This window comes from Antedon bifida, chromosome 2, assembly GCF_963402885.1.
Source record: "Antedon bifida chromosome 2, ecAntBifi1.1, whole genome shotgun sequence".
Lineage (NCBI taxonomy): Eukaryota > Metazoa > Echinodermata > Crinoidea > Comatulida > Antedonidae > Antedon > Antedon bifida.
Window position 1 is genome coordinate 33272103 of NC_136227.1, and position 27587 is coordinate 33299689.

A 27587-nucleotide genomic window follows, 5' to 3' on the forward strand; every position below is an offset into this window, starting at 1 on the left:
CTAGTTTAGAGTCTACTACTAGGCCTAATTAACGTAGGTGACCTCAATGTCTGATCAGAATTGTCTTCATCTTCTCACAGCAGGATGGATTACGGTCGAAGCGGCCGCCAACGAAAGCGGCCGCTAGTTCAATAACGGTAATTTGTATGGAACGCCGTGTGCGCTTTGATTGTCGTTGTTTTGTAATCTTTGATTGTCATTGTTTCGACATGTTTTCTTTACCTCGGACGTAAATAACAATCTAAATTATTATGTAATTTATTCTCTTTTTTTACAGATTGAATGTGATACGTTCTTTTAAACGAAATGGCGAATCGATGATTACTTACTTTATAACTGTTCTAACCTGATATATATGTTTAATAAAGTCAATAAAATACATTGTGGTGTTTGTATTGTATATTAATATAATATATAATAAGCCAATTATTAAGAATAATATATATATATTTTCAATAAAGTATATCAAAATATATATATTTGTTATTGTATTTTAATTAATTAGTAAAGTAACTACTGTAGTAGTGTTCGCAATAATAATTACAATAACATGATGACATCAATTTATTTATTTAATATCCTAAATTATTTTATACCTTCAGATATATAAATATTGATCAATTTAAAATGAGTTTTAAATACTAAAATAAGATGCAAGTGTCTGTACGGTACGGTAATTAATTACGCGAATTTCTGCTAATAACTACACGGCCGGCCAGGAATAGTGCTGTTGAAGGTCGCGTTTTCGTCCCTATGTTGCTTTATTGAAAACACAAACAATGTATTACAATGGAATAACACTTAATGTATAACACACCCTATTACTAATCAATAAAAAAACAAGATTCGATAGTACAGTGTAAATGAGATATAAAGATTCGGCAATACCGTACGTAAATTATTATTGCAATACTGTATGAAGATTCGATAGTACAGTGTAAATGAGATATAAAGATTCGGCAATACCGTACGTAAATTATTATTGCAATACTGTATGAAGATTCGATAGTAAAGTAAATGAGATATAAAGATTCGGCAATACCGTACGTAAATTATTATTGCAATACTGTATGAAGATTCGATAGTAAAGTAAACGAGATATAAAGATTCGGCAACACCGTACGTAAATTATTATTGCAATACTGTAAAAAGATTCGATAGTATGTAAATGAGATATAAAGATTCGGCAATACCGTACGTAAATTATTGCAATACTGTATAAAGATTCGATAGTATGTAAATGAGATATAAAGATTCGGCAATACCGTACGTAAATTATTATTGTAATACTGTAAATAGATTCGATAGTAAAGTAGATGAGATATAAAGATTCGGCAACACCGTACGTAAATTATTATTGCAATACTGTAAAAAGATTCGATAGGAGAGTGCTCGAGAAACGTCGGGTTAGTTCAACGGTATTTTTTTCCTTCACATGTATTTAAAAAAAAAGAGATATAAATAAATAAATAGTACGTAAATGAGATATAAAGGTTCAATAGTACGTAGATTGATGCAAACGTAAATTATTAATGATTCGATAGTATATGTAAATATATTTAGTTAGTTAATATTAAAATACAAATAAAATATACATTAATTTTTCGGCAGGCAAACTTAATTATTATAGAAATATAAAGATTCGATAGTACATGATTTGGCTTATATTTATTGGTTTGACCATACATACAGCTGTAACTCAACTCGCCATAGGCCATGGTGTTGACAACGACAATCAAAGATTAAAGCGCACATGGCGTTCCATACAAATGACGATATTAAACTGGCGGCCGCTTTGGTTGGCGGCCGCTTCGACCATACTCCAGCAGGATGACAGTGCGTGACATACGTGAAGATTACAGCTGCTACACAGAGTTGTTATAAATACCTCCACCACGACCATGTAGACCTACATACCGCCATGTACAGAGACAGAACTACTGTGTCGTCTAGATGGCTGTTGACAGGTAAGCACTCATGGATACAGAGTAAAGAAACAACTAACTTTTGCCAATTTGTAAATGTAAATTATAGTTATGCACAATTAATGGCCAGTCTGAGTTAATGTAGACATTTCATTCATTCAGATTTTAGCAGCAACTAAGCCTACTGCATGCTGTATTATTACTATATAGGCCATCAGCTGTAGCCTGTATTGTTTCATCCCGTTCCAGTGGAAGTGGCACTACATAATTTCACTTGAAACATATTGTAAATAAAATAGTTAAATAAAATATAAAAGTTCTTTTTACGATATTCTGTAGTTTTTGCGTAATTTTAATATAAAATTCGGACTATTTTTTTCAAAACACATTAACAAATTTTCATACGCCGACGTGGTTTTTAGGTCACGTGATTGCATTCAACCAATAACAATTAAGATTGTCCGTCACGCTTCATCTACTTTAACCATAACACACACTAGCTGTCAACATGGACGAAGCATGCGAGCAGACAAAGAAAAAAAAACATTCGACAGAATTTAAGTGTATTATACATTTAGAATCCGTTGTATCAGAAAAGGTAAGCCCGTTTACAAATGTACGGTGGAAAAGGGTAACAGAATGTGCCAGTAAATGGCAAAAATTGGATGGTTATGACCGTATCCTAGCCGAAGCCTCACGTCATCTATTTGAAGGTAGTTTTGAAGGCCTACATAATGAAGGGTTTCACCCAACATGCTACCGACGGTTTATTGACAAGACACGAATTGTTAAAGCTGTTAAAAGATGTGAAAATAAGATTTCTAGTTCTAGTAGTGAAAGTAGTAAAGGTAGTAGTGATGAAGGCTTGTATCCAACAACAACGAAAAAACTACGATCATCTTCGGTACTGGCCTCGTCCATCACCAGCAGGGTGCCTTATCCAAGGTCGTCATCATCTAGGCCTAGTCGCTCAGTCTTACCAGCTGTTTGCATAATTTGCAACAAGGTTGATTGCTACATAACAGTCTATCATAAACGCAAGAAGGACAAACTGTGTCAAGCAGAAACTAAAGATGGAGGTATGTGACACCATTGATTGATTGTTTTTAGGTGACCTCGATACATAATAGCATTACAGTATTTTGCATTACAGTAATAAAAATCCTACAAATATTTCTACTGTTGTGAATTCCCAGTTTGGGATAATACAGTTTTTAGAATAAAATTTGAATAAATAATGATAAAATGATGACAGAATTGTTATGCATTAAGTAATTCTTATTTTACTTTATTTGTCTTTATTTGTATCTTAAGGACTTTTACGCCAAGCTGCAGAAGCTAAAACTGATGAAAATGTGTTGATACACATACGGGACAAGGACTGTGTAGCATTAGAAGTTCGCTACCATCGTTCTTGCTACAGGCATTATACTAGATTTCTGTCAAGGAGGACAGGTAGTCATAAGTAAGTACTGTACATTATTACTATAGTTGTGCTATACATAGTATTAAATAAACACCCCAAGTGGACAGCAACCTTATGATCAAGAGACTGTCTCACTACACGACTATTGCATTTTCAAAGTGTATTATCTATCTTTTTTTAGAACGGATGCTTCACTAAAACCAGAGTATGATGCATCATATCAAGTTTTCAAGCAAACAGTCATTCAGGAGCGTCTCATAAAAAATCAAGACATTTTAAGGATGCGGAAATTGGTACAATTGTTTACAAAGATTGTTAAACAGCATGAAGGGCTTGAAATGATTAATTACAGGTACATATAAAACGAATCTAATCTAAAGAACAAAAACATAATACAAACAAATTAAAGTTTTAATTAAGCATTTAAATGTCAATGAACAGTATTATTCTATTTTGATTTGAATAATACTGTCCTAGTATCCATTAATTAGGCATAGTGAAACAATTTTTTAATGTCATTTAATTCCTACTTTAGATCTGATAGACTTAAAGAACGAATGAAGCAAGACTTTCCGCAATTGTGCTTCCACAAGCCTTATCGTAAAAACCAATGTGAGATGGTATTTACAGAGGAACTTTCAACTGGAAGTGTGTTAGATCGTATCAAGTCATCTGAGGAGTCTTCAACAACTGGTGAATCTAGCTCTGAAATAGAAATTGAAAACACCATTCCAGCAATACATCATGAAATAGGTCTAGAAAAGGTTAGAACTGTTTTTAATGCAGGTACAATTGTACACAACGAAATAAAAGATTCACCTGCTATGAGTTGTAATTGGCCTCCAACATCAGACGATATAAATTTGAAGGAAGCAATAAAGATGATTCCATTTCACCTTTACAACTTAATTGCATGGTGCATTGGTGCCACATTTGAACCAAACATGGCAACTTATGTTGATGTTTCTCCTGAGACCCATGTTAAAATTTTATCCATTTGCCAGGACATTGTTTATTTAACATCAAAAGGTAAAAAGCAAACTCCGAAGTCTCTTGGACTTGGATTGACAATACGACACTTGACTGGTTCATCCCAAGTGTTGAATCTGTTGAATAAATATGGACACTGTGCTTCATGGGACACCATTATCGACATGGAAACAAGTATAGCAAAACTTCAGCTATTAACTGTAAATGAAATTCCAAGTGGGTTTGCTAAGCATGTACCAACAACTCAAGTCAATTCACTGCAGCTGTAAAGTGGGAAATTGTGAAAAAGGAAGATGTTCCTGTTTGAAATCTGGATTACCATGTACAGACTTATGTAAATGTAAAAACTGCCAAAACATAAAAACACCCCCTACCGATTCAATGAATGATAATGAAGATTATAATATTAGTGATGACGAGTCGGATGATGATCTAGAATATTATGATCTATGAAGAAAAACAGTTACATTATAAATATTATAAGTTTTACATCCGGGTATGAAGCGTCTCACATACACACAGAGCCAAGATATAAGGAGCTTGGACTTGCACAGTGTATGGACTCTAACCTTACGGTTTTCATTAAATAGATCATTCCATGCTATCCATTCTAAATATCTTATTTTTCAAACTCTTGCATTCTTCTTACTCATCTCATTCATTTTTGTCTTGGTGAAAAGGGAGGGTATTTTATATTCCTCCCCTGAGTTTATAGCCTCTCTACCCGAACATGAACACAAAAAACGAGCTTTATAGAATAATGAAAACTGTCAAAAGTACGTTTTTAATCAATTTTTATCGTCTTTATATTGCCATTTTGTTACTTCTTTATATATTTAAATTACTTTTTTAAAATGTAAAACAACGAATGCAAATATGGTTTTAACAACAACAAAATCAATCATTTTATGTATTTATAGGAAATGTTTTTATTACAACTACTTTCAACGTCTGTTACTCTGTATAACATTACTGTATAATGAGAACTTAAAAGTTTTGTAGGAAAATGTCAATAGAGGGCGTCATCAAATGTATGGAAGGCCACTGCAACCGACCAAAAAAAAATCACAATTTTCTTTGTTTCTTATTATTTTTCATTTTTTAAAACCAAACCAACTGTTTATATTTAGTACATAACAATATGTTTATAATGTATATACAATTAACCGATTCGTTCGTTTTTTTTATTGCTGTATTCTAGTAATAAGCCAACGGCGGCAGCACCGTATCATACAATTTGCATCGCGACGCCATTTACTCGATGTAAACATTCACGGCAGAAGGTCTAACAACTCGCACTTTTTCAGTTACTGTTATTTTAAGGATTTTTACATTTGAAATTTAACATTTTGGATTTGTGATATAAACTGTGTTTGGAATACGTGTTAAAAATTTCAAATGCTAAAGGTATTTATAAATAAAGTTACAGCTACCCAAACATGGGCTCAGACCTCAAAATAGGCCTTTTTTATGGTACCATCACGAGTTTAAATCACTCCTGACAAAAAACAGCAGCATGTTTTTTAAAGAAACTTTAACATAACATGTATAAAGGGTTAAATTATCAGTATTTGCTTTCAAAAAGTAGTGCCGCCGTTACTGGAACGAAAGTCATTTTCTAGCCACTTTTTGAGTTACAGCTGATGCCGTGATGGCCTATCTGCTTTCAACAAGAGCTAGTGGGTTAGGCATCAACTTGACAACAGCTGACACAGTCATTATATATGACTGTGATTGGGTAAGTTAAATAAATAATTACTACATTTTATTACAGCGTGATCAATAATCTGCCATACGATTTACACACAGAGTGTCATATGTAAAGAAGTATTTGTGCTGAGTGAAGTTGAGCCTAACCTAAATTGATTCTACCCAGCTTATATTTCACACACCAACTTAAGTCTGTTCATAACCTAGTCTTACCTACCACTTTCACTGTTTGGAAACCACCATCATGTTTATAGAAATATCCCAACATGTTTGTAATGAATTTATAGCAGTGCAAATTTGCCTCCAACTTTATACAAGCTATTTAAATAATAAGGTGGTAAGATAAATTGTTTGATTTTGTATTCAACTATGTTTATTTTAGAGAACTGAAGACGTACCAATCTGCCAACAGACTTCTACTTACTGGTACCCCACTTCAAAACAACCTGTCTTGAGTTGTGGTCTATGCTAAACTTCTTACTATCAGAAGTGTTTGATAATCTACAAACGTAAGTTTTAATTGTTATCAATTTGGATCCGGTCCTGCTCCAGTTGAGGTTCGCAACAGATTGTGCGTCGTACAGCATTAGTGACTTTTTGTTTTCATGACGTGTGATGCAGCTACACGCATATCGAGGAAAAAGAACATGGCACATGGTGCGTCGTGAAAACAAAACAAAATGAGACATGATTTTTATTTTCCGAAGCAGGTGTGAAAGGCAAACATGTCAATCACTGCCCACCAAACAATTTCCCTCTGTATAAGAACAAAACTGATGTGGATGTAAATTTTCTTTATTTTATTTTTGAGGTTTGAATCCTGGTTTGATTTTAATTCATTTTCAAGTCACGAAGATGAAGAAGCCATTGTAGCTAAGGAGAGAGAACAACATGTTATATCCATGATGCACCAGGTACTGCCAACAAATCAGTTAACAGTTTCTTAGATCAAAAACGAAGGGAACGGTAATTGCTCCATCTATCAGACCGAACGTTAAATCAACCAATTATAGTCCCGATGAGATTGGAACAGATTATACTGGGCTTAAATGCATGCACAGATTAATGTTGATATTAAAACTGTTTGTATCTTATAGATCATTTTTATTATGACGCTTAAAGACAGATGTTGACCTGACAATACCTCCAAAGAAAGAGATCATTGTAAATGCACCAATGACGAGTATTCAACAAGAATTCTACGCATCAACTCTAGACAGTGCATCACGTGCCATGGCTCTGTTATAATCAACCTAGCTGCCTACAAGCCAGAGTGTTAGTTAGCATGAAATTAGAAACACCTGCGAGATTCTGCAGCTGAAAAATTGCAGTAAGAATTAGCCAATGATTGGTTGGTAACTTTCTATAGTTTGTTTAGGTGCCTTAGGTTATTAAGTATAATCTCTCTATGACTCAGTTATTATTATTACTACGAGTACTGTTTCCAATTTTTCACATTTTAAAGTGACCTTTAAAGATAATTTTTTTGTTTACATCGCTAGTCTACTCCATGTTTCGACCTTCCTGTTTAGTTTTGTGTGTGTCTGTGTAAACAAAACCAAATGAACCTACCTACTGGAAATAACAATGATAAACAAAACCGATTAGATAATCAAATTTTTAATCCTTATTCATCATATGATAAACATGAACAAAATCTCAACCCAGATTCCTATTTTTTTTCTTCCAGCCAAACAAATTGTGAATACTACCAACCTGAACAAATCGCCTGTCTAAGTGAAAGTGACAATCATAAACAAATATTTTCTTCCCTCCATATCAATGCCCGAAGCTTACTACATAATATAAATAACATTCAAATATTATTAAAATCCCTTAACCATAACTTTGATGTAATTGGTATTACAGAAACTTGGTTAAAGGATGATAATCCCCTAGCACAAATTGAACACTATTCCTTTATTCATAAGAACAGACCTGGGAGGGCTGGTGGAGGTGTTGGCTTTTATATCCGAAATGGTATTAAATTTAAAGAAAGGGTCGATCTACTATCTGATAGTTCCGTATACGAATCACTTTTTATCGAAATTGAAAGAAAATCTGGGAAAAGTATTATTGTTGGTGTCATCTACAAGGCCCCCTCTTTAGATGCAAATAACTTTATTGAATCGTTTGACGCCTTATTAAACAACTTGTCCAGTGAAAACAAACATATTTATTTATTGGGGGATTTTAACATTGACATTTTAAAACATCAGTCCAATAATCAGTCAAGACACTTTGTCAACTTACTATTTAGTAATTTCTTCCTTCCTTTAATCCACAGACCCACCCGTATTACACAAACCTCCTCAACGTTAATTGATAACATAATTACCAACAATATTGAATTCCCTAATATTAATGGACTGATCTACAGCGATATTAGTGACCACCTACCAATTTTTAATATTACATCACTTTCTACCAATTCATACGACAAATGCCCAAATTCCCCAATATCATTTCGTAAGATCAATAACACCACCATAAATAACTTTAGAGAAGAACTTGAGAGAGTGTCTTGGACCGATATTTATTTAACTGACGATCCTACCCCTGCATTTTCCTCCTTTGAAACAAAATTTAAACAGTTATTTAATAAGCATTTTCCATTTGAAGATCGGGTTAATAAACATAAAAAACTTAAGACTTGGATGACCAATGGACTCATTACTTCCGTCAAACATAAACATAAACTGTACTCTAAATCTCTAAAATTCCCAACTAATAGAAATATAATTGAATACAAAAAATTTCGAAATAAACTAAATTCTGTAATAAAAAAAGCTAAAAAGGATTATTATGAAGATCAATTTTACCAAAAAAGAGATGACATTAAAGGTACTTGGAAAATTATAAACACCCTAATTAAAAAACGTGTAGTGAGTGATCACGGTGAATCTGTAATTGACTGCGGGGGTAATCTTACAGATGACCCTACTACCATTTCCAACCACTTGAATAATTATTTCGTAAATATTGGGCCTAATCTCGCATCAAACATTAATACTTCTAATGTAAACTATAAAACTTATCTTCCCCCTCCTATCCTAAATTCTATATTTCTCAGTCCTGTTATCAGCGATGAGATAATCGACTTAGTTAAAAATTTCAAAAATGACAAATCCCCTGGCATTGATGATATAAGTCCATCTATTATCAAACAAGTTATTCATCAAATATCAGATCCCCTATGCTACATTTTTAACTTATGTTTATCAAACGGTTTCTTTCCCGATAGTCTCAAGTTAGCAAAAGTTACCCCGATCTTCAAATCCGGTGTTAAACACGACCCTGGAAATTACCGCCCCATTTCAGTACTGCCAATCTTCTCCAAAATTCTTGAACGTCTTATTTATGACAGAACATATACATCTCTTCAGCAGAATAACATATTATACAAAAATCAATTTGGCTTCCGTAAGGATCATAACACATCTATTGCACTTCTTAAATTAACAAACGAGATTGTACAAGCATTTGAAAAAAACAAATTAGCAATTGGCCTTTTTATCGATCTTTCCAAAGCATTTGACACAATAGACCATGATATCCTAATGACAAAATTATTTAATTATGGAATCCGTGGCCCTGCGTATAATCTTTATAAAAGTTATCTGACCAACCGTTACCAATGCACTAAATTTAAACAATCTATATCCGATCTCCAACCCATTACATGTGGAGTCCCTCAAGGATCCCTGTTAGGCCCTCTACTGTTCTTGCTATATATAAATGATATTTACCGATCCTCAAATTTACTTTCATTCCTTTTATATGCAGACGATACCACCCTCCTATATACTGACACAAATTTAGACTCGCTCCTTAAAGTTACCATTGATAGCATACCCAGCATCCTTGATTACTTTTCTGCAAACAAGCTCTCCGTAAATTTTAAGAAGTGCAATTTTATGATTTTTCGGAATTCGCCCAAACCACTAGTAGGATGCCCAAACCAACTCCAGTTTGGCACTTACCAAATACCATTAGTGAATAAAACAAAATTTCTTGGGGTCTATTTAGATAGTAGATTGACCTGGAAAGCCCATATTAACGAAATCGAAAACAAAATATCTAAAAGTTCTGGTATTATTTTTAGACTTTCAGCATTTATTCCTCAAAACATCCTTCGTACTATATATTGCTCCCTTATTCTTCCTTATCTCCACTATTGCAATATTGTCTGGGGGAACACTTATCCGTCGTACCTAAACAAACTTCTTTTACTACAAAAAAAATGTATTAGAAACATTTCAAACTCGCCTCCAAGAGCCCACTCAGATCCGTTGTTTGCATCCCTTTCCCTTTTAAAAATTTTTGTATACTCTTGGTTAAATTCCCTAATCCCCGCTCAATTTCAACCCCTGTTCAAATTCAATTTCAACTATCATAGTCATAACACAAGAACCTCAAATAAAATACATATTACATTACACAAAACACTATCTTTCCAACATAACATTCAGTTTTCAGGGCCAAAATATTGGAACAACTTACCCAAATACATAACCGAATCGCCAACAAAAAAACATTTCACTTTTAAGCTAAAAAGGCATCTATTATCCACATATAATCACTGAATCCTAAATAATATTAATTCAAATTTCATTGATATTTTCAATCTGTTATTTTTGTTTACTTTGGTTTTTTTATGATTTTTTGATATTTTTTATTTTTTGGCAGCCCACCACAAGTTTACACTTTCTGGGGTTCGCCTCTCTTATTTAAAATTGTTTTTTTTTTACAAACACTGTTAATAGAAAAGAGAAGAGAAATAAATGTTCTGAATATATAAGTGTATATAAAAAGAATGTTGTTGTCACTCATCATGGCGTCCTTTTGTTCCACAGAAAAGAGAAGAGGTAACATTGACCCCAAAAGGTCGACCCAAGAGAGGATGCTCTAGAAGCGACTGCACCTGGTGAGAGGGTGTCCCTGTCCACCTCCACCACTACAACATCCATGAGTACATTACTTTATGCCCCTTTTATTATTTATTTCAGAGAACCAACTGCACCTGGTGTGACCCCATCAAATACAGAATCAGTAGTTAATATTAAGCTTCAAAACATTGTAATGCAACTAAGAAAATGCTGTAACCATCCTTACCTACTGGAGTATCCACTTGATCCGGTCACGCAACAGTTCAAAGTTGACGAGGATCTTGTCAAGTCATGCGGAAAGCTTTTAGTGTTGGAGAGAATGTTACCTGAACAAAAGAAGCGTGGGCACAAGGTATCAATCTTAAATATTCATGTTAGTTTAAAAGAATGCAATAAGTTAATGAAATTGGCAATTGGTACCGGATTATTTTATAAAAACATCTGAATTATATGTCTGTTTGTCTGTAGGTCCTGATCTTTTCCCAGATGACCTCAATGTCTGATATGTTTGTCTGTAGGTCCTCATCTTTTCCCAGATGACCTCAATGCTTGACATACTTGAAGATTACTGCCACTTAAGAAACCACAACTACTGTCGTCTAGATGGCAGCATGGCTTTTGCTGAGAGACAACAACAGGTATATGGTGAAGATGAAGAAATTTAGAATTATTTGGAAGAACTTGTAAATATAAATGATACTGAATTAAGTTGATACACTCATTCTGATTTTAGCAACTACTGCTGTATTATGTTAATTAGTATTATGAATGTTTTTACTGAGAAAAAATAGAAAATGTGTTTGTCTTAATTTTTACCAAATGTCCACCTAATGCTAATTATCTTTAATATCAGTTGGTTGTAGCAGTTTTTTGTTTGTTTGTCTCAGTTATTCAAAATTAGTAGAAGAAAGTTGTGTTATTATCTTTCTCAGACTAGTAATTTTAGCAATGGTCCTGATTATTTCATCTTTCTGCTTTCAACAAGAGCTGGTGGGTTAAGCATCAACTTGACAACAGCTGACACAGTCATTATATATGACAGTGATTGGGTAAGTTAAATAAATAATTACTACATTTTATTACAGCGTGATCAATAATCTGCCATACGATTTACACACAGAGTTCAATATGCTTTTTTGCTGCGCACTTTTTGCACTCAAGTGCATGATAGTGAAAAAATAAAGAGCGCACACGTGACTCATTTCAGCGCGTCTGATTGGCTACATCCTTGAACCCATGTTATAATAATTAGTCACAAGCTTGTGGTGTAATGTTTGTTTTAGTGTAATGACTTTCAATACATTGTAAAGTAGCATATATAGTTGTATTATAGAATCCACAGTCAGATCTACAAGCCCAAGATAGATGCCACAGAATTGGTCAAGAAAAGCCAGTGATTGTCTACAGGTTAGTGACCATTAACACCATTGACCAGAAGATAGTGGAGAGAGCAGCTGCAAAAAGGAAGCTGGAGAAGATGGTCATTTATCAAGGTCAGTTTTGTCTTTCACACCTCCCTAAAACCTAAAAACCCTCCTGAACAATAAACGCCTGGGGTGTTTATTCATATAAATACGTTAAAGATGTATTGTCCCTTGAAACACAAAAAAATGAAGGTCAAAATATTCTAAATTTAAATTGGCCATATCAAAGTAATATTAAAGTTATTCACTTTAAGTCGAAAATTCAAGCCAAAAGCAACAAGCAACAACGTAATTAACAGGTAAATTAGTTTGATTACATTTCTCTGGAAAATCGTCGCGAGCGAAAGTAAACAAACATTTCAAACCACGAGTACGCATTATGCATGATGCTAATTAGGATTGTTTACAACTCGTCACGATTGAGAAGGTATTTTCACACAGATTGTGAGGAAGTTTTATGATTATGCATACAGAGTAGCCAAACAAGCGCGTTTCATTATGGGATATGTTTTGATCGAAAACTTTGACTGGAAGTCAAAGTTATTTTTGTAACAAAAAAACGTCTGTATTTCAGTTAAATGATTTTTTTTTGACAAATTTTTGGTGATAGTTAATAACTATTATGATACTTCAAAATGACCCACCTTTTTTCGAAATCTGTTTTTATTTTTTTGGAATTGTTTTATATACTTCTACCGCAGTATGCATTGACTGTTCTCATTCATTTCATTATCTTATTTTTTTTTTTTAGGTAAATTCAAAGGCTATGGTGAGAGACTCAAAAGCTGTGATGGATCCTATGGAACTATTAAAAGTGTTACGCTCCACTGATCACTCTGGCATTATCAAAAACTGTGAAGAACAAGTCATCAGCGACGCAGATCTTGAGCTCCTATTGGATCGCAGCGACCTTGTTGGGAATGACACGGGAAAAAAATTGAAACCAGTAAAGGAGAATGAAGTGTTTAAGGTTCTAGAATCCTGCGATGAGAATGTCATGGAGTTAAAGATCTCAGTACTGGGTTCACATACTGTATACCCAATATTGCACAAATTGAAATCTGGGATTGTTAATGGTAATGGTATGACATTTATTTCTATGCAAGTAGTTACTGTTGTTTTCGGCACAGCACAGTGTTTAGGTTTAAACTGTTGTTAACACCAAGTGTTATTACAAGTCAGCACAGTGTTCAGGTTTAAACTATTGTTAACACCAAGTGTTATTACAAGTCAGCACAGTGTTCAGGTTTAAACTATTATTAACACCAAGTGTTATTACAAGTCAGCACAGTGTTCAGGTTTAAACTATTGTTAACACCAAGTATTATTACAAGTCAGCACAGTGTTCAGGTTTAAACTATTGTTAACACCAAGTGTTATTACAAGTCAGCACAGTGTTCAGGTTTAAACTATTGTTAACACCAAGTGTTATTACAAGTCAGCACAGTGTTCAGGTTTAAACTATTGTTAACACCAAGTGTTATTACAAGTCAGCACAGTGTTCAGGTTTAAACTATTGTTAACACCAAGTGTTATTACTCTTACAACATAAAGAAAATCAAAGACTGTACACAAATATATCTGAACATTAAGTAGAACTTTTAATTATTCCAATCTCTATATTTTCACCCTTAAATTTATTTTATACAGGATTATATTTCACTATTTCTACATCATAACATAAAAAATAAGTCTACATCAAAAAATATATTTAAAAACAATCATTGATATCAAACTATATTATATAATGTCTTCATTGTTTGATTTTTGTCATTTTTAGTTTTACAAATTCTACTACAACTTTGTTCTGTTGTTGTTACTGTGCCAAAGACATCTCATAATGTGTTTATTTGTTAATTTAATTTCTAATTACGTTTTCATTTAATAAAACTGCTTTTGATAACTAATTACGTTTCATCATTATGTTCATGTTATGTTTTATAGTTTAAAGTTGTACCACTTTACTTTTAGTATTGGATGGTTAAAACCATCCAACCTAATTATAAAGAGTGAAATTACATTTATGATTTAATATTATTTTATCACATAATATTATAATTACATTTAATATAATACTATCACATAATTACTTTAAAACACGCACAACCAATTCTATACAATATATCAAGTAAAAAACATTGCATTATTATAAAAGAATCATTTTCATTAAATATGGCAGCACAGCTTATAAAGATTATAATGAATAAGAAACAAACATTCTTGTTTATCTGCATGCTACACAGCTGTTAATAATTATTACTTCCGTTGCTAGTGTGCCGCGTGCGGAAGTACGCGCGCGCGCTCCGTCGATGAAGGTAAGTATGTCAAAATAAAATGTTTAAAAACAATTTATGTTTTAGATTATCATATTGATTTAATCTACTATACGATTTATATATAAAAGGTCGTTTTTATATTGTATACACATTTAATGTTAGAAATGCAATTATTTGCGATATTAAAAATTGACACCAGCTTGCTGCGAGATTTAAAAATGTGTCTGTTATATAGTAGACGTAACATACGTTATCAGTGAAAACTAACGATGATCAAATGTAATATTTCTTATTGAACACTTTTCAGACACGTGACGAATGTCGTCAGCTGATAGATTGCAATCCTTCATGACAAGCCACTCCAGCTCAGGACACATAATGAGAAATGAAAACAATGTATTAACATCAATGTTGTGAAGTTTACTATCATAGATACCGAGATCACGTAATGCTAATTGAACTTGTTTGAGAGAACATTCTGATACAAAGTCATTAAATACATCACGTGATAGATTCCGAATCCCAACACAGTAGCCACATCTATCTTCAATGCCTAAAATGTGTGCAATAACTCTTCCCTTTCGCTCCAATGCCATCTTATCACAAAAGTAACTGACACTAACACTATCATAGTGCATAAAATACAATTGCATAATTAGACGTATGAAATGCCCGTCACATTGTACACCTGGACTAATGTAATCAATAAACATTCTTATGGAGGTAGATATATCATCCAAATGATCATTTATTTCTAAATCTTTGCTTGTCATGTGATTAATTAATTCATTTACCACATCATCTTTATGTTCTTTTTTAACAAAGTTTAAATTTCTCGGCAGATTGCGATATGTTGACAAACTATTTGTAACCCAGTGCTTGAGGAAACCGCCAGCTTTATCACCAAGGAAACCAGTTGCAAACTCTCTCGCTCTGTATAAATGCTCACTCTCTCGTATCACCTTCCACTCATCATCATCCAATGGTGTAAGTAATGTTCGTACATCTGAGCACTCATTCTCCATACCTTCACGTTCACATAATTTGCACAAGTAAAATCCCACCAATGACTCTACTATCAATTTGTGGGGAGGCATAAAAATGTTATCAAAATTCGATTTTAAAATCGGTGCTTCTTCATAAACAAATCCAAGTTTCACGGACATATCAACCAAATCTTTATTCGTATGTTTATCATTCAAATCTTTCATGTTTATTGAAAGTTGATTTACTTTCAAGCTATCATACATACATTTTCCTAGCAATATCATAGCATTTACGTATTTTGCTGGTGTGTCTTCAAATTTAGACAGCTTTGCGAATTGTTTTTGTTTGTTGAACTGATTTAAAATATTACGAAATATTTCTTTAAAGAGTTCAGCTTTATCTGTAGGAAGGATTTGACTGTCTTGCCATAGCAAACAGATTGAAAAAAGAAGCATGGGATTTTTGCACATTTCACACGCCTCAGGATGGGTTTTCCCAGCCCACCAATAAGTGTCAATATCTAATTCGTTTCTAAGGGATTTTCCCAATTCTGGTTTTTCAAAATACTCAAAATGTTTGTCAATGTACTTTCCTATGCTCTGTTTATTAAATCCCTTAACTCTTATATGTACGTCACTCTCTTTTACGAATTCATCTATGCTTTCTGATCGTGAAGTAAGTATCACGGTACTTTCTTCTAGGTTGTTCTTTTTGAACAGACTAATTACGCTTGGATTATTAAATCTCAATTCGTCTAACCCATCTAGTAGCAGTACAACTTTATCGTCATGTTTGTTTATGAATTTCTTAATCAACCGTGGATCATCTGGGAGATCTGTTTTTAAATTAAAATCTTCCATATCCAGTTGCTTTACAATGAGATCGGAAATGTTATCATCTTTGTCTAAATCCCGTACACTTAAAAGAAATACAATTTTACCTTTAAATGTTTTAATCGATTGAGTAGCCGTAGCCCAGTTGTATGATAAATGCCTTAATAAGGTAGTTTTACCTATCCCACCCTCTCCGTCTACAAGAGCTCTACATCCAGGTGTGGAGCTGATAACATCTACCACTTCTGTTAATGTTGGTGGTTTGCAGCCTTCATTCTTGTCACCTTCTTTCAGTAGTTCCAAATCTGTGAACATCTGCGAAATGTCAACTTTGTATCTATCACGCATTGTTGCTGGTGTAAATCTACTGGCCTGGCTACACAATTTCCTTTGTCTTTGAAGCAGATATTCTTCAATCTTGTCTAGATACGAAGAAAAATGGCAAAAACAATATTTTAGTAAAATAAATTTATTTTATCTAATAAGGGCCTTGCAATTTCTAGTATTATAATACAATAAGTAGTATTGAAGCCGCGCCGAAGTAGTAAACAAAGTAAATAATATAGAGGGCGACAAACATAATTTATTATCAATCAGAAATAAAACTCTGTTAATAAACGACTGGTGGTCGCCAGCAAATCGTAACAACCGATAAATGTAGAGCAATCCACCGCTTATGGTAAAACCATATCAATCATTGATGCTGATGGCCGCTTTTAGGAAGAAAGCAAGGCGGTCGCTTTTTTTTAAACAAAGGTTCAATTTTGTAAAAAACATAATAATTCTATGCTGATCGTCGATAGTAAAACTACATTAGCGTGAGGCAATTTCGTTACTCCATTAACTTTTGACTGTTCTACATAAGCTGTGTGTGTTTCTACTAGCTGAAAGTTTTACTAAAGCTGATTTTTCTAGATTCACTGTTTACGACATTAGCGTTGTAACACGCATTACATTCATTTTTTTGTAGGTGAAATAAAAACGTGTTGTAGGCCTACAGTGTAGTATAACAAATTAAAGATTTTTCAGGCATCTCAGTACAACTTTTGTTCTTAATACGAAAGCAATAACAAATAACAGAAATAGAAAATGCGTTCAAAGTGATAGTTTTTACATTTAATTTTAATAGGAAAAGTTAAAATTGTAAATAAATTTTGCTTTTATTCAAAATTGAAATATTGCACGCGTGTACGAATTAATTAAATACCATGCATGTTATTAGATTAAAAGGCTGTTTGTTGTGTAAGGTGTTTTTGATTGAAACTGAATTCAAATTTTATTCCAAATGGCATATACCATTGTGCATTTATAGGCCTTAATAAATGCTGTATCCATGAAAATCAAAGGGATTATAGAGGGTGGCATACATAATATATTATTAATCAGAACAAAACTTTAAACAATGTTATATATTTGACGGTGAATTACTATTTTTGAATCTGATTACAAAATCTCATTAAATGTTTTATGAAGACATTTATTTTCAAATTAATTATGACTTTATAATGAGCAAGACGATGTGATTTTATTAATCATTCAATCTTTTATCTCGGAATCTCTGGTCCATAGAAAGTAAAATTACATATAAATTAAATGAATTAAAAATAAAAATTATTACTACTCATCTCATGTTTTTAATGCATTAAGAATTTTTGATTGTTATAGAAATGTAGTATGAGGCCATTATTCACTTTTAGATTTTCCCTTGTATATTATTGTTGTTTATTTTTTCGCCAGATCAGAAACTTTAATCACACTTTATGGTTAATGAAGTTATTGTTGCAACATTCGTTTTTTCATTGAATTGTAGTATAGGCGGAATTATAGAGGGCGGCAAACACAATGTTTAATCCATCGGAAATAATAAAACGTCCTCTGAAAATCTTAAAAACTTTTAAGTAGACCTATTTTTATTTTAATTCAGTAAACAAACTTTGCAATGCGGATTAGAATTAAGCTTATTGGATCCCAAAGAATAATAATATGTGTAATATGAGTCTTACTTTTTATGATGTTAACAACATTTCGTTTTTAAAACAATGAATCTTCCTAATTATTATATCGTTCTACACGTGGTTAGGATTGGAATTAAACATCTAAAAGGATTTTGTTTAATTATTATTATTCTGAAAGCAACTAAACTGTTTTTTGATTTAACCTCTTTTCGAATTCCTTGTTTTAAATTATACAGTACATTAGTAACTAACCTGTTTCTGATTTAACTTCTTTTCGCATTCCTTGTTCTTCATTACTACTGGTTGCCACTTGCCCTGTTTTAATAATAGAATAATAATAATAAGAAAAAAAAATGAAATACTTATTCTACCTAAAAAACTACCGATTGAGAGCAAAATTATACGGTACATTATTAGTAACTAATCTGTTTCTGATTTAAATCTTTTTCGCATTCCTTGTTCTTCATTACTACTGGTTGCCACTTGCCCTGTTTAATAAATGACAGGACAAAACCTGAATTTAGGCTACAATGATATTCTATACCGGTATGCTTCTTTAAAAATATCATTTATTACATTAATTCAACACAAATATTTTTCATTGTATATACAAAATAATAATAATTAACATAACAAAACAACTGCAATGTATTAACATGCACCTTCAGTCGGCGGACATGGATTTAATGTTGCCAGACTGTTTTATATTTCTTTTTACCAAATTAATGTTTTTTACGCTTTTCTCACTAACATACCTTCAGTCAGATGTGTTACTCTTGATTCCAGTCCAACTTGTCTTAAATTGTTAATAAATTCTTCAATTTTTTCTTCACAGATTTTTTTTCTCTGTTCCAAATCCAGAATCATACTCCAAGCATCTTTATAATTCTTTAACGCACTACTATTGTACAATGCATCTATTCTGTCCACATCAGCCTGTCTAAGTCCATTTCCGAAAGCTACAATTTGGAGTCGATATCGAGTGAACATAGTAATTTCTTGAACATCGAGAAAAGAATGTTTGAGACGATCTATGACACCAAACTGTTCAGTTACTTTTATTGTCTCGTATAACAATATACGATTGTCTGAACTTAAACGTCCATTTGCCATTAATTCCTGTAGTAAGTGTATTGTGTTGGTGGCGCTGTCTATGTTCGATGCTGCAATCAAATCTTTGTACAAAACTTTCAGCTTTGTGACGAGATTACGTTCATCATACCAAGTTGAAACATTTACTAAATCTAGATCAAAATCTATAAAATGGTGAAAACAGAACAATATTAAAAATGTGTATTATTATTTAATGCAACACTAGGATTACTGTATATAATCATGTAAAGCGGACCGATCTTTTTTTATGTCGGTACTTATTATACTAATATATGTTTATAATTTTGTATTAAGTCTTTATGAGTAAATACATTATCAGTGTACCTGTTGCCATTTTTCAAATTTCTGTCTTCATTCCTGAAAAATAAGTGTTAAATCGGATCATATTCGCAAATATATCTACTTCCGATAGGCTGATGTATACTTATGACGTGATGATCGTTTCATACTAAGTTCAATGTAACGATAAGATCAATGATTGAACTGTCTGCAGTTTGTTTATAGTCAATAAGTGTGGAGCATCCCAGCAATTTATATAATGTTCTTTATGTCTTGCTACCCGTGCGTACTTCAGGATTGGACAGGACAGGTTGGGCATCAGTGACAAACTGAACACAAAGTAACTTCACATTAATGGAATATTGGTCAAAATTTAACGAATTTACTGTATTACACTATAGCATAGTTAAAATATAAAAACTGAAAGATGTATGTATCTGATTTGATTATTGTGATGGCCACATTCTGGATTGAGAGATGAGAAAAATGTGTGCTTGTTCGTTATAGGGTGTACAGATACGTTTAATTAACAGGAACAGGTCATTTTCGATCCACAACCACATACTCGCTCCCTCCCATTAAACGTAAAAATAACTATAGTAAGCCTATAAATGTGGTACGAGTAAGTTTAATATTATTGTAGTTGGCGGTGTTAGCATTGCGCAGAACGCAAGAGGAGTGAACACCCGCTACATTTATGATTATGATCAGGTTCGGCAATCACCCGAGGATTATGATCAGGTTCGGCAATCACCCGAGGATTATGATCAGGTTCGGCAATCACCCGAGGATTAAGATCAGGTTCGGCAATCACCCGAGGATTAAGATCAGGTTCGGCAATCACCCGAGGATTAAGATCAGGTTCGGCAATCACTGGAAAAATGAGATTGAATGTTAGCATGTATAAAACCGTACTTAAATATAAAAAAACATACATAGGTATTATAATTATCTTATATGATATATCGTTTGTTGTGATGGAATTCTTCAGAGAAACTCGCTGTTTGTTGACGATTATGTGTGGCACAAGAATAGTACGTTCAGTGATATTAACAAGACATATACCACAATCCACACTCTACTTTATGCCTATATTCTCATATTATTGTTTTGCAAATAAATTAGGCTATATTAATGAAATGATGTAAACTTACAAATTGGCTTAAGACTGGACTGTAACTGGATCTCGTATCTGGACTATCAATATACCGATACAGTAAAATGTGACGATTTATAGCAGCAACTGCACCACTCCCTTTGACGTCAACTACTGTGTAATTATGATTCATAATCCACGTACATGTATGCTATATTGACTTTGTGTGTGACGTCACAAAAGCTATTCCACGGTCCAACGTACACGAATATATCGTCGTCGTACGACGTCTATAATTATTCCATTCAAAAATCCCTAGAAAGCAAAGAAGAGAGAAAGACTCTTTTTGAATAATATTTAAAAACTGCAGATTATTTTAGTATATATTATATTCATGGTATTTTTTATTTGCAAAAACATTAAAATACAGTGGCAGCCAAAAGCTGAAATAAAGTATCTTTTACAAATTACAATTAAAGATTAGTAAATAAACAGCAATACATTATATGGTACTTACTAAAACTAAAACTTGTAATATCAAAAAGGGCAATTTGTGATTGCAGATAATAATTACGATTAAAGATTAGTAAATTAACAACAGCAATACAATGGTACTTACTAAAACTAAAACTTGTAATATTCAAAAAGCAATTTGTGATTGCAGATAATAATTGTTCTGATATGCATTGTACCAACACACATTTATACAAATGTGTAAATTGCAAAAGAACTATCAATATTCATTTCAATATTCCAATATTCATTTCGTAGCAACAATTAATGCGCGCCACTCTCTTTGAGGTCAACTTTAATATCACGATCACATGTCGCTATTGACTTTGGCCGTGACGTCACAAAAGCTGTTCCACAGTCTGGTGCAGGTCTTTCTGTAGAAGCACAATAGGGTTACTACTAAGTCTATACTTATTCACTCAAAATTCTACAGAAACTATTTTAGAAAAATACTTACAATTTCCTTCTGAAATTATATGGTTTTATCGAATATCGATTTAAATAATATCAATACCTATAATAATAGACTTTTTGAAAAAAGTTGCCTATCGTTGAGTTTATTAAAACACACACTTAAAATTATTGTTATAGTCTTTTTTTGTTATCACATACTAAAACTGGGTTGGTTACTGATTTTGGGGTTGGTTCTTCCATGTTCGGCTTTGTTTTCGCCGCCGAGTTAAATATACTTATAAGGATTTTGTGTGAGTTCAATGATGAGCGACATGAAATGAACAAACAACAACGGTTTTCAAGTCCTATTTCATGAGTAGGCCGTAGAAGCTGATGCCACAATAAAATAAGAATTCTAGGTTCTTGAGTTTAATATTTTATCAAAAAGGAAGTACCGGCTTCCTTTGTGCATTCATGCATGGCGTGATGTTTAAATAATCACTAAAACAAACACATGATTTGTTAGTTCAAACTTCGTATTAAACAGTTTACCATATTTAATGATTTATGTTTTTTTTTTTTGTACACATGTACGGAACAAATTTTATTTATTTGACCTATTATAAAGTGCTATAACTTAAACAGACACACTCTGTGTAGGCGCGGATGCTGAAACCTCTGAACATTTCGTCATGTGAAAGGTCAAATGAACTACAATGAACGGTTTTGATTGCATACAACAACTTTTTGTACACTATCAACATAAATATGTATATCTTTAGAATGAGTGACTAACAGACAGACTACTGTAGGTAGTCGTCGAGTGTAGCTTGCTGCAGTAGGCATACCTTGCATTTGGACTGTTACAACATTCTACGCAGATTTTAAAGCAGGAAACATTGATCAAAGATGTACTCATTCTTGCTGAAAACATCTATCCATATTTTTGGTAAAAATGATGACTTTCGATTCTCTAACATTTCGATTTAAAAACTACATTGTAAAATGATGATGACGATGATGATGATGATGATGCACATGTATCAACCATGGAGTAAAGAATATTCTTATTCTTTACTCCATGGTATCAACAATGCATAATTTGTGTTTCACCGAATAAGGAGTGACGACGAGTTTGCGAAGTAAAGAGTGGCTGCACTGACGTCGTCACATTAGGTTTTTTAGAAACTTCAGTAAATGAAGGACCTTTAAACACATGATTTGTAGCAGTTGTACAGTGTATTATTTTGATATTAACGTTTTTATTGAAGTCAAATATGATCTATGATTGCAATCTGTATCATAGTCTACATTGTATTCGCTGTGTAATCGTATTGAGTTGTTTTTCTTCTCGTTTTACGTCACAATGGGTTCTTGTTACTAGCACGCTATAAGGAAGTTATCAAAACGATCTCTTTTCCGACCTCTTTCCTTATAAATCTAAACTGGCAGAATGTTGTCTTTTTGGTGAAGGAAATAAAACTAATATTTAAAAGAAAAATGAAACAAATTCCAAGATCAGATCTTCAGATTATTATTACATCACGCATAGAGGCCTATCATAACATAAGGAAGTTAAGCACAATATTATCTTATAGCTATCTTGTTTATAATAGATAACATTTCTCAACTTAATTGTTTCTGATGTACTTGTTTACAACAGTGTTTATAAGAATAAAATGTGCAATAAAATATTCTATTTATCAATATTTTCCTAAAGCCCTGTCCACACTATCAAACTAGTTTGACAAAAAAATGGTGATGTGCCCAAATATGTTAGTGATATGACATCATCGTGTCCATATGGGCACATCACATTTGTTGTAACATACAATTTGATAGTGTAGACAGAGCTTAAGAAGCAGAGCATTACAAACTACTGAGGATCAATGATCATGTTTCATGTCTGAATCCACCTCTTTGTTTACCTCACAATTGTTTTTGCAAATAACGTTACACAGTATCGATGGAATAGAAAAAAGAACCAAACATCTATACCATTAGTTTACAATGTCTTATTCTGACGTCATTACTATTCCCGTAAGCGGTATTGACGTAACGTTTTGCTTCCCCACAGTGTTGTCTGCCTCTAAGCGAGGTACAAATTGTTTCCTATACATTAGAAAGGCATTCTGTAACAGACAGTATTTTGCGGCATACATACCTTGAACCTTTAAGTAGAACATTTCAGCATTCGAAGAATGGGAAAAAATGAAAATAAAGACATATATAATAATATTACTCATGCATCATAAAGGCCAATTTACACAGAAGGTAACGATACTGAAAATATAGAATCTATGTTATTCCGTATGGCCGTTTACACACAACGCGGAGCGGACGGACGGTTTCCGCTCATGATAGATACAGATTCTACGTGGGACAAGCTACGCGGTATTCCACTCAGGATAGATACTGACTCTACGTGGGACAAGCTTACCGTCTGTGTTGGCCTTTATTGTTTTGTCAATACACATTACTCTTGTCGGGTTGGCGTGCCATACATTACCCATGTACAGAATGCATGTTAAAGAAAATAGTAATCCAAGTTCTCAAGTTCAGTTTTATGTTCTTAATTGAATATATACTATGTATTTATCAACATTAATGTTTCTCGTTATGAGTAGGGATTTAGACAACATTTATGGGAAAACGTTGATATTATAGTAAAGTGTATTTTCGGTAAAATGGTGAATTTAATCTAATATTTCGATTAAACACTATTACATGATGATGATGACGCACGCGCACATGTATCAATAATAGCATAATTTGTGTTTCCACGAAAAAAGAATGTTTAAATAGAGGACGTGGATCTTGAATAAGGCAGGTCAAAGCTTGCGTATACGTCCGTTTCCAGTGTAAACATGCAAAGCATTAAGATGAAACATCCACGCCTTAATAACTTAGATTTGAACATTAGTGGGCCTACAGAGCTTGATGATTTAGATTTTGACGAGATTGCGAAAGTATTAAAAAAGTGAGCACTGACGTCACATTAGGTTTTAAAAACTTCAATAATGGAGGACCTTTTAAACACATGCATTTGTGGAAGTTGTATAAACTTTGTTTTAATTGTGTTAATTATAATAATATTAACGTTTTATTAAAGTCAAAATATGATATGAGATTTCAATCTGTATCATATTGTATTATTTCGCTGTGTAACCGTAATTGAGTTGTTTTTCTTCTCGTTATACGTCACAATGGGTTCTTGTTACCATCGCGATATGAGGAAGTTATCAAAACCATCTCTTTTCCGATCTCTTTCCTTATAAACCAAAACCGGCAGAATGTTGTCTTTCTGGTGAAGGAAATAGATCTAATATTACCTATATTTGTCTATAAGAATCAATGTGCAATAATCATTACGGTATTCTATTTATCAATATTTTCTAAGAAGCAAAACATACCGGGCCTGTAACTATGTTGAGGATCATGCGATGGTCATTGCATTTTGGTTGTACTCGCGCACAGTGATAATGAATAGGATACGATTAAAATCAGTGAGAAGCTTACCACGGTGCGCTATTTTACCCATGTTGGTTGTACTCGCGCACAGTGATAATGAATAGGATACGATTAAAATCAGTGAGAAGCTTACCACGGTGCACTACAATACCCATGTTGGTTGTACTCGCGCACAGTGATAATGAATAGGATACGATTAAAATCAGTGAGAAGCTTACCACGGTGCGCTATTATACCCATGTTGGTTGTACTCGCGCACAGTGATAATGAATAGGATACGATTAAAATCAGTGAGAAGCTTTACCACAGTGCGCTACTATACCCATGTTGGTTGTACTCGCGCACAGTGATAATGAATAGGATACGATTAAAATCAGTGAGAAGCTTACCACTGTGTGCTACTATACCCATTTTGGTTGGACTCGCGCACACGGATTAATGAATAGGATACGAATAAAATCAGTGAGAAGTTTAGCGCTGTGCGCTAATTAATACCCATTTTGGTTTAATACTATAGCGAACAGTAAAATGAATATGTCTGAATCCACCCCTTTCTTTACTCTACCAAGAACAATTGATCGATGGAGTATAGATTCCACACGAAAAGTAACGCGAAATAATAACACGCGAAAACAAATAAAGTTACTACGCGAAAAAATTAATAATTATTATAGCAATTTTGTTTCTTCTCATGCCTATTGCTTTTGAATATCACAATACGTTTTATTTGGCATCTGATTTGACTCTCAATCCTCCCTAAACCGGCTCAGCTACAGTGATTAAGTTCACTTAGGTTGACCCTGGTCTCCCCAATTTCAGTTTTTTTTGTTTTGTATATACTTAAATAGACCAAATAAATAATGAAATGAAATGAAATGAAAATATTTACCTTTTAGTTCGTGTGTCATTTTTATTTTATTATGTTGCCGCATACAAAATGTTGTATTTTCGTTTAAATTAATTGAAGCTGAAGTTTTTCAAGATTTTTCAAGAGCATTTGTTTTTACAATATTGACAATATAACAATACTGAACATTATGACTATGATTAAAACATTTTAAAAATAATTTATTAGGTTTAATTAAATTGTTTATTAATGGTAACATGATTGCATCAACATGAGTATAACATATTACTGTGCGTCACTCTTGGGTCATCATCAATATAGTACCGTCCTGCTGCATAATAATTTAATGATGAAAATATCGAAATTTGAACATTTGAAATTAAAATTTGGTCCTTTTTAAATTCTGTTCGATTTTACCATAAAAACTCGTGCATAGCCTATAGTGAATATAACGAAAACACACATGATCCTCGATTTAAATGTATAATATCAATATATATTTGACAAGAATGACATTTGTACTTCAGTTAAACTCAGGAATTACAGTACCTAACAATTAAAAAAATAAAAATCTCTCAATTAATGAGAGATAGACCTGGCTACTGTACTATTTATAGTAGAAAATAACGATGACCAGGTTGATCGACATTGCAGTAACAATATCAAAGAGAAGACAATAATTCAATGTTTATTAAAAAAATAATTAAAAACTTTCAATTAAAATGAGAAAGTTGGACAGTCAAAATAATACTGAAGACATTTTCCGATTATTATATGATGATATACTACTAATATACTATTAATCTTCTGTCTGAATGTGGGACGATTCGGCCGTATTTAAAATTTGTAAATGTCAAGATGCCATTAAATAATAATACATCAATTCAAGTAATAATGTTTTCATTTTCAAACTACAAAAAAATTGCTATTTTAAGGTTATATTTGAAAGTACTTATTGTTTCAGATGTATAAAAATCAAATTGATAATTTTGGCTATTTTTATTTTAAAACAATGAAAATGTTGTTATTTGAGAGACATTTTAAACTACTTATTTCTACATAATGTTATGAATGAATTTAATTTACGAGGTTATATCCACTTATATGTATAAAAATCATGTGTGATTTATATACTGTAGATGATAAAGCATTGAGATAATAAACATCCATACGAACAACCTATTTTTAAGTATCTTTATTTCAGAAAGAAAGAAGTAGATATGTATAAAAATGAATTATAAAAACAGAATTGTAAATGAGCAAAATTGTACATATCGGTGGTACGCTGTGATCCGGTTAAGAGTTTTTTTTTACATTTGTTCATTTCCATAGAGATAATGCATTTCATAACAATTTAGTTGCTATAGATACAGACATGTATAGGTTCTCAACTTATGAGACCATAAAAAAACCAAACATAATAATATACTATATACGGAATCAACTCTCTCAAAATTGTA

The 27587-nt window shown here is 32.7% G+C and overlaps 2 protein-coding genes across 3 annotated transcripts; both read left to right on the forward strand.

The window, feature by feature from the left end:
- Positions 1-1789: 1789 nt before the first annotated feature.
- Positions 1790-11172, forward strand: LOC144834714 (uncharacterized). Of its 2 annotated transcripts, none has more exons than XM_078689611.1 (9): positions 1790-1967; positions 2088-3004; positions 3240-3390; positions 3533-3703; positions 3887-6079; positions 6434-6560; positions 6863-6965; positions 7149-7381; positions 11061-11172. In XM_078689611.1, the coding sequence occupies exons 2-5, from the start codon at positions 2434-2436 to the stop codon at positions 4608-4610; spliced, it is 1617 nt and encodes a 538-aa protein (XP_078545737.1). In that variant the 5' UTR covers positions 1790-1967; positions 2088-2433; the 3' UTR covers positions 4611-6079; positions 6434-6560; positions 6863-6965; positions 7149-7381; positions 11061-11172. The 2 variants fall into 2 exon arrangements, with proteins under 2 accessions (XP_078545737.1, XP_078545738.1); XM_078689612.1 differs by having other exon boundaries at positions 1950-1967; positions 2348-3004.
- LOC144834671 (lymphoid-specific helicase-like) lies at positions 5993-14064 on the forward strand. Its single transcript, XM_078689557.1, has 9 exons — positions 5993-6079; positions 6434-6477; positions 6899-6965; positions 7174-7292; positions 11061-11292; positions 11459-11578; positions 11873-11989; positions 12274-12433; positions 13116-14064. Exons 1-9 carry the CDS (start codon positions 5993-5995, stop codon positions 13193-13195), a joined length of 1026 nt encoding a protein of 341 aa, XP_078545683.1. The 3' UTR covers positions 13196-14064.
- The last annotated feature ends 13523 nt before the right edge of the window (positions 14065-27587 follow it).

What these genes read in the sequence shown, in the direction of transcription:
- LOC144834714 (XM_078689611.1), top strand. Translation starts at nt 2,434, where the DNA reads ATGGACGAAGCATGCGAGCAGACAAAGAAAAAAAAACATTCGACAGAA. An exon ending in AGGAGGACAGGTAGTCATAA is followed by an intron (nt 3,391 to 3,532) that starts GTAAGTACTGTA and finishes ATCTTTTTTTAG; the next exon opens with AACGGATGCTTCACTAAAAC. An exon ending in CTTGAAATGATTAATTACAG is followed by an intron (nt 3,704 to 3,886) that starts GTACATATAAAA and finishes TTCCTACTTTAG; the next exon opens with ATCTGATAGACTTAAAGAAC.
- LOC144834671 (XM_078689557.1), top strand. Translation starts at nt 5,993, where the DNA reads ATGGCCTATCTGCTTTCAACAAGAGCTAGTGGGTTAGGCATCAACTTG. An exon ending in AAAAGAAGCGTGGGCACAAG is followed by an intron (nt 11,293 to 11,458) that starts GTATCAATCTTA and finishes GTTTGTCTGTAG; the next exon opens with GTCCTCATCTTTTCCCAGAT. An exon ending in TTGCTGAGAGACAACAACAG is followed by an intron (nt 11,579 to 11,872) that starts GTATATGGTGAA and finishes TATCTTTCTCAG; the next exon opens with ACTAGTAATTTTAGCAATGG.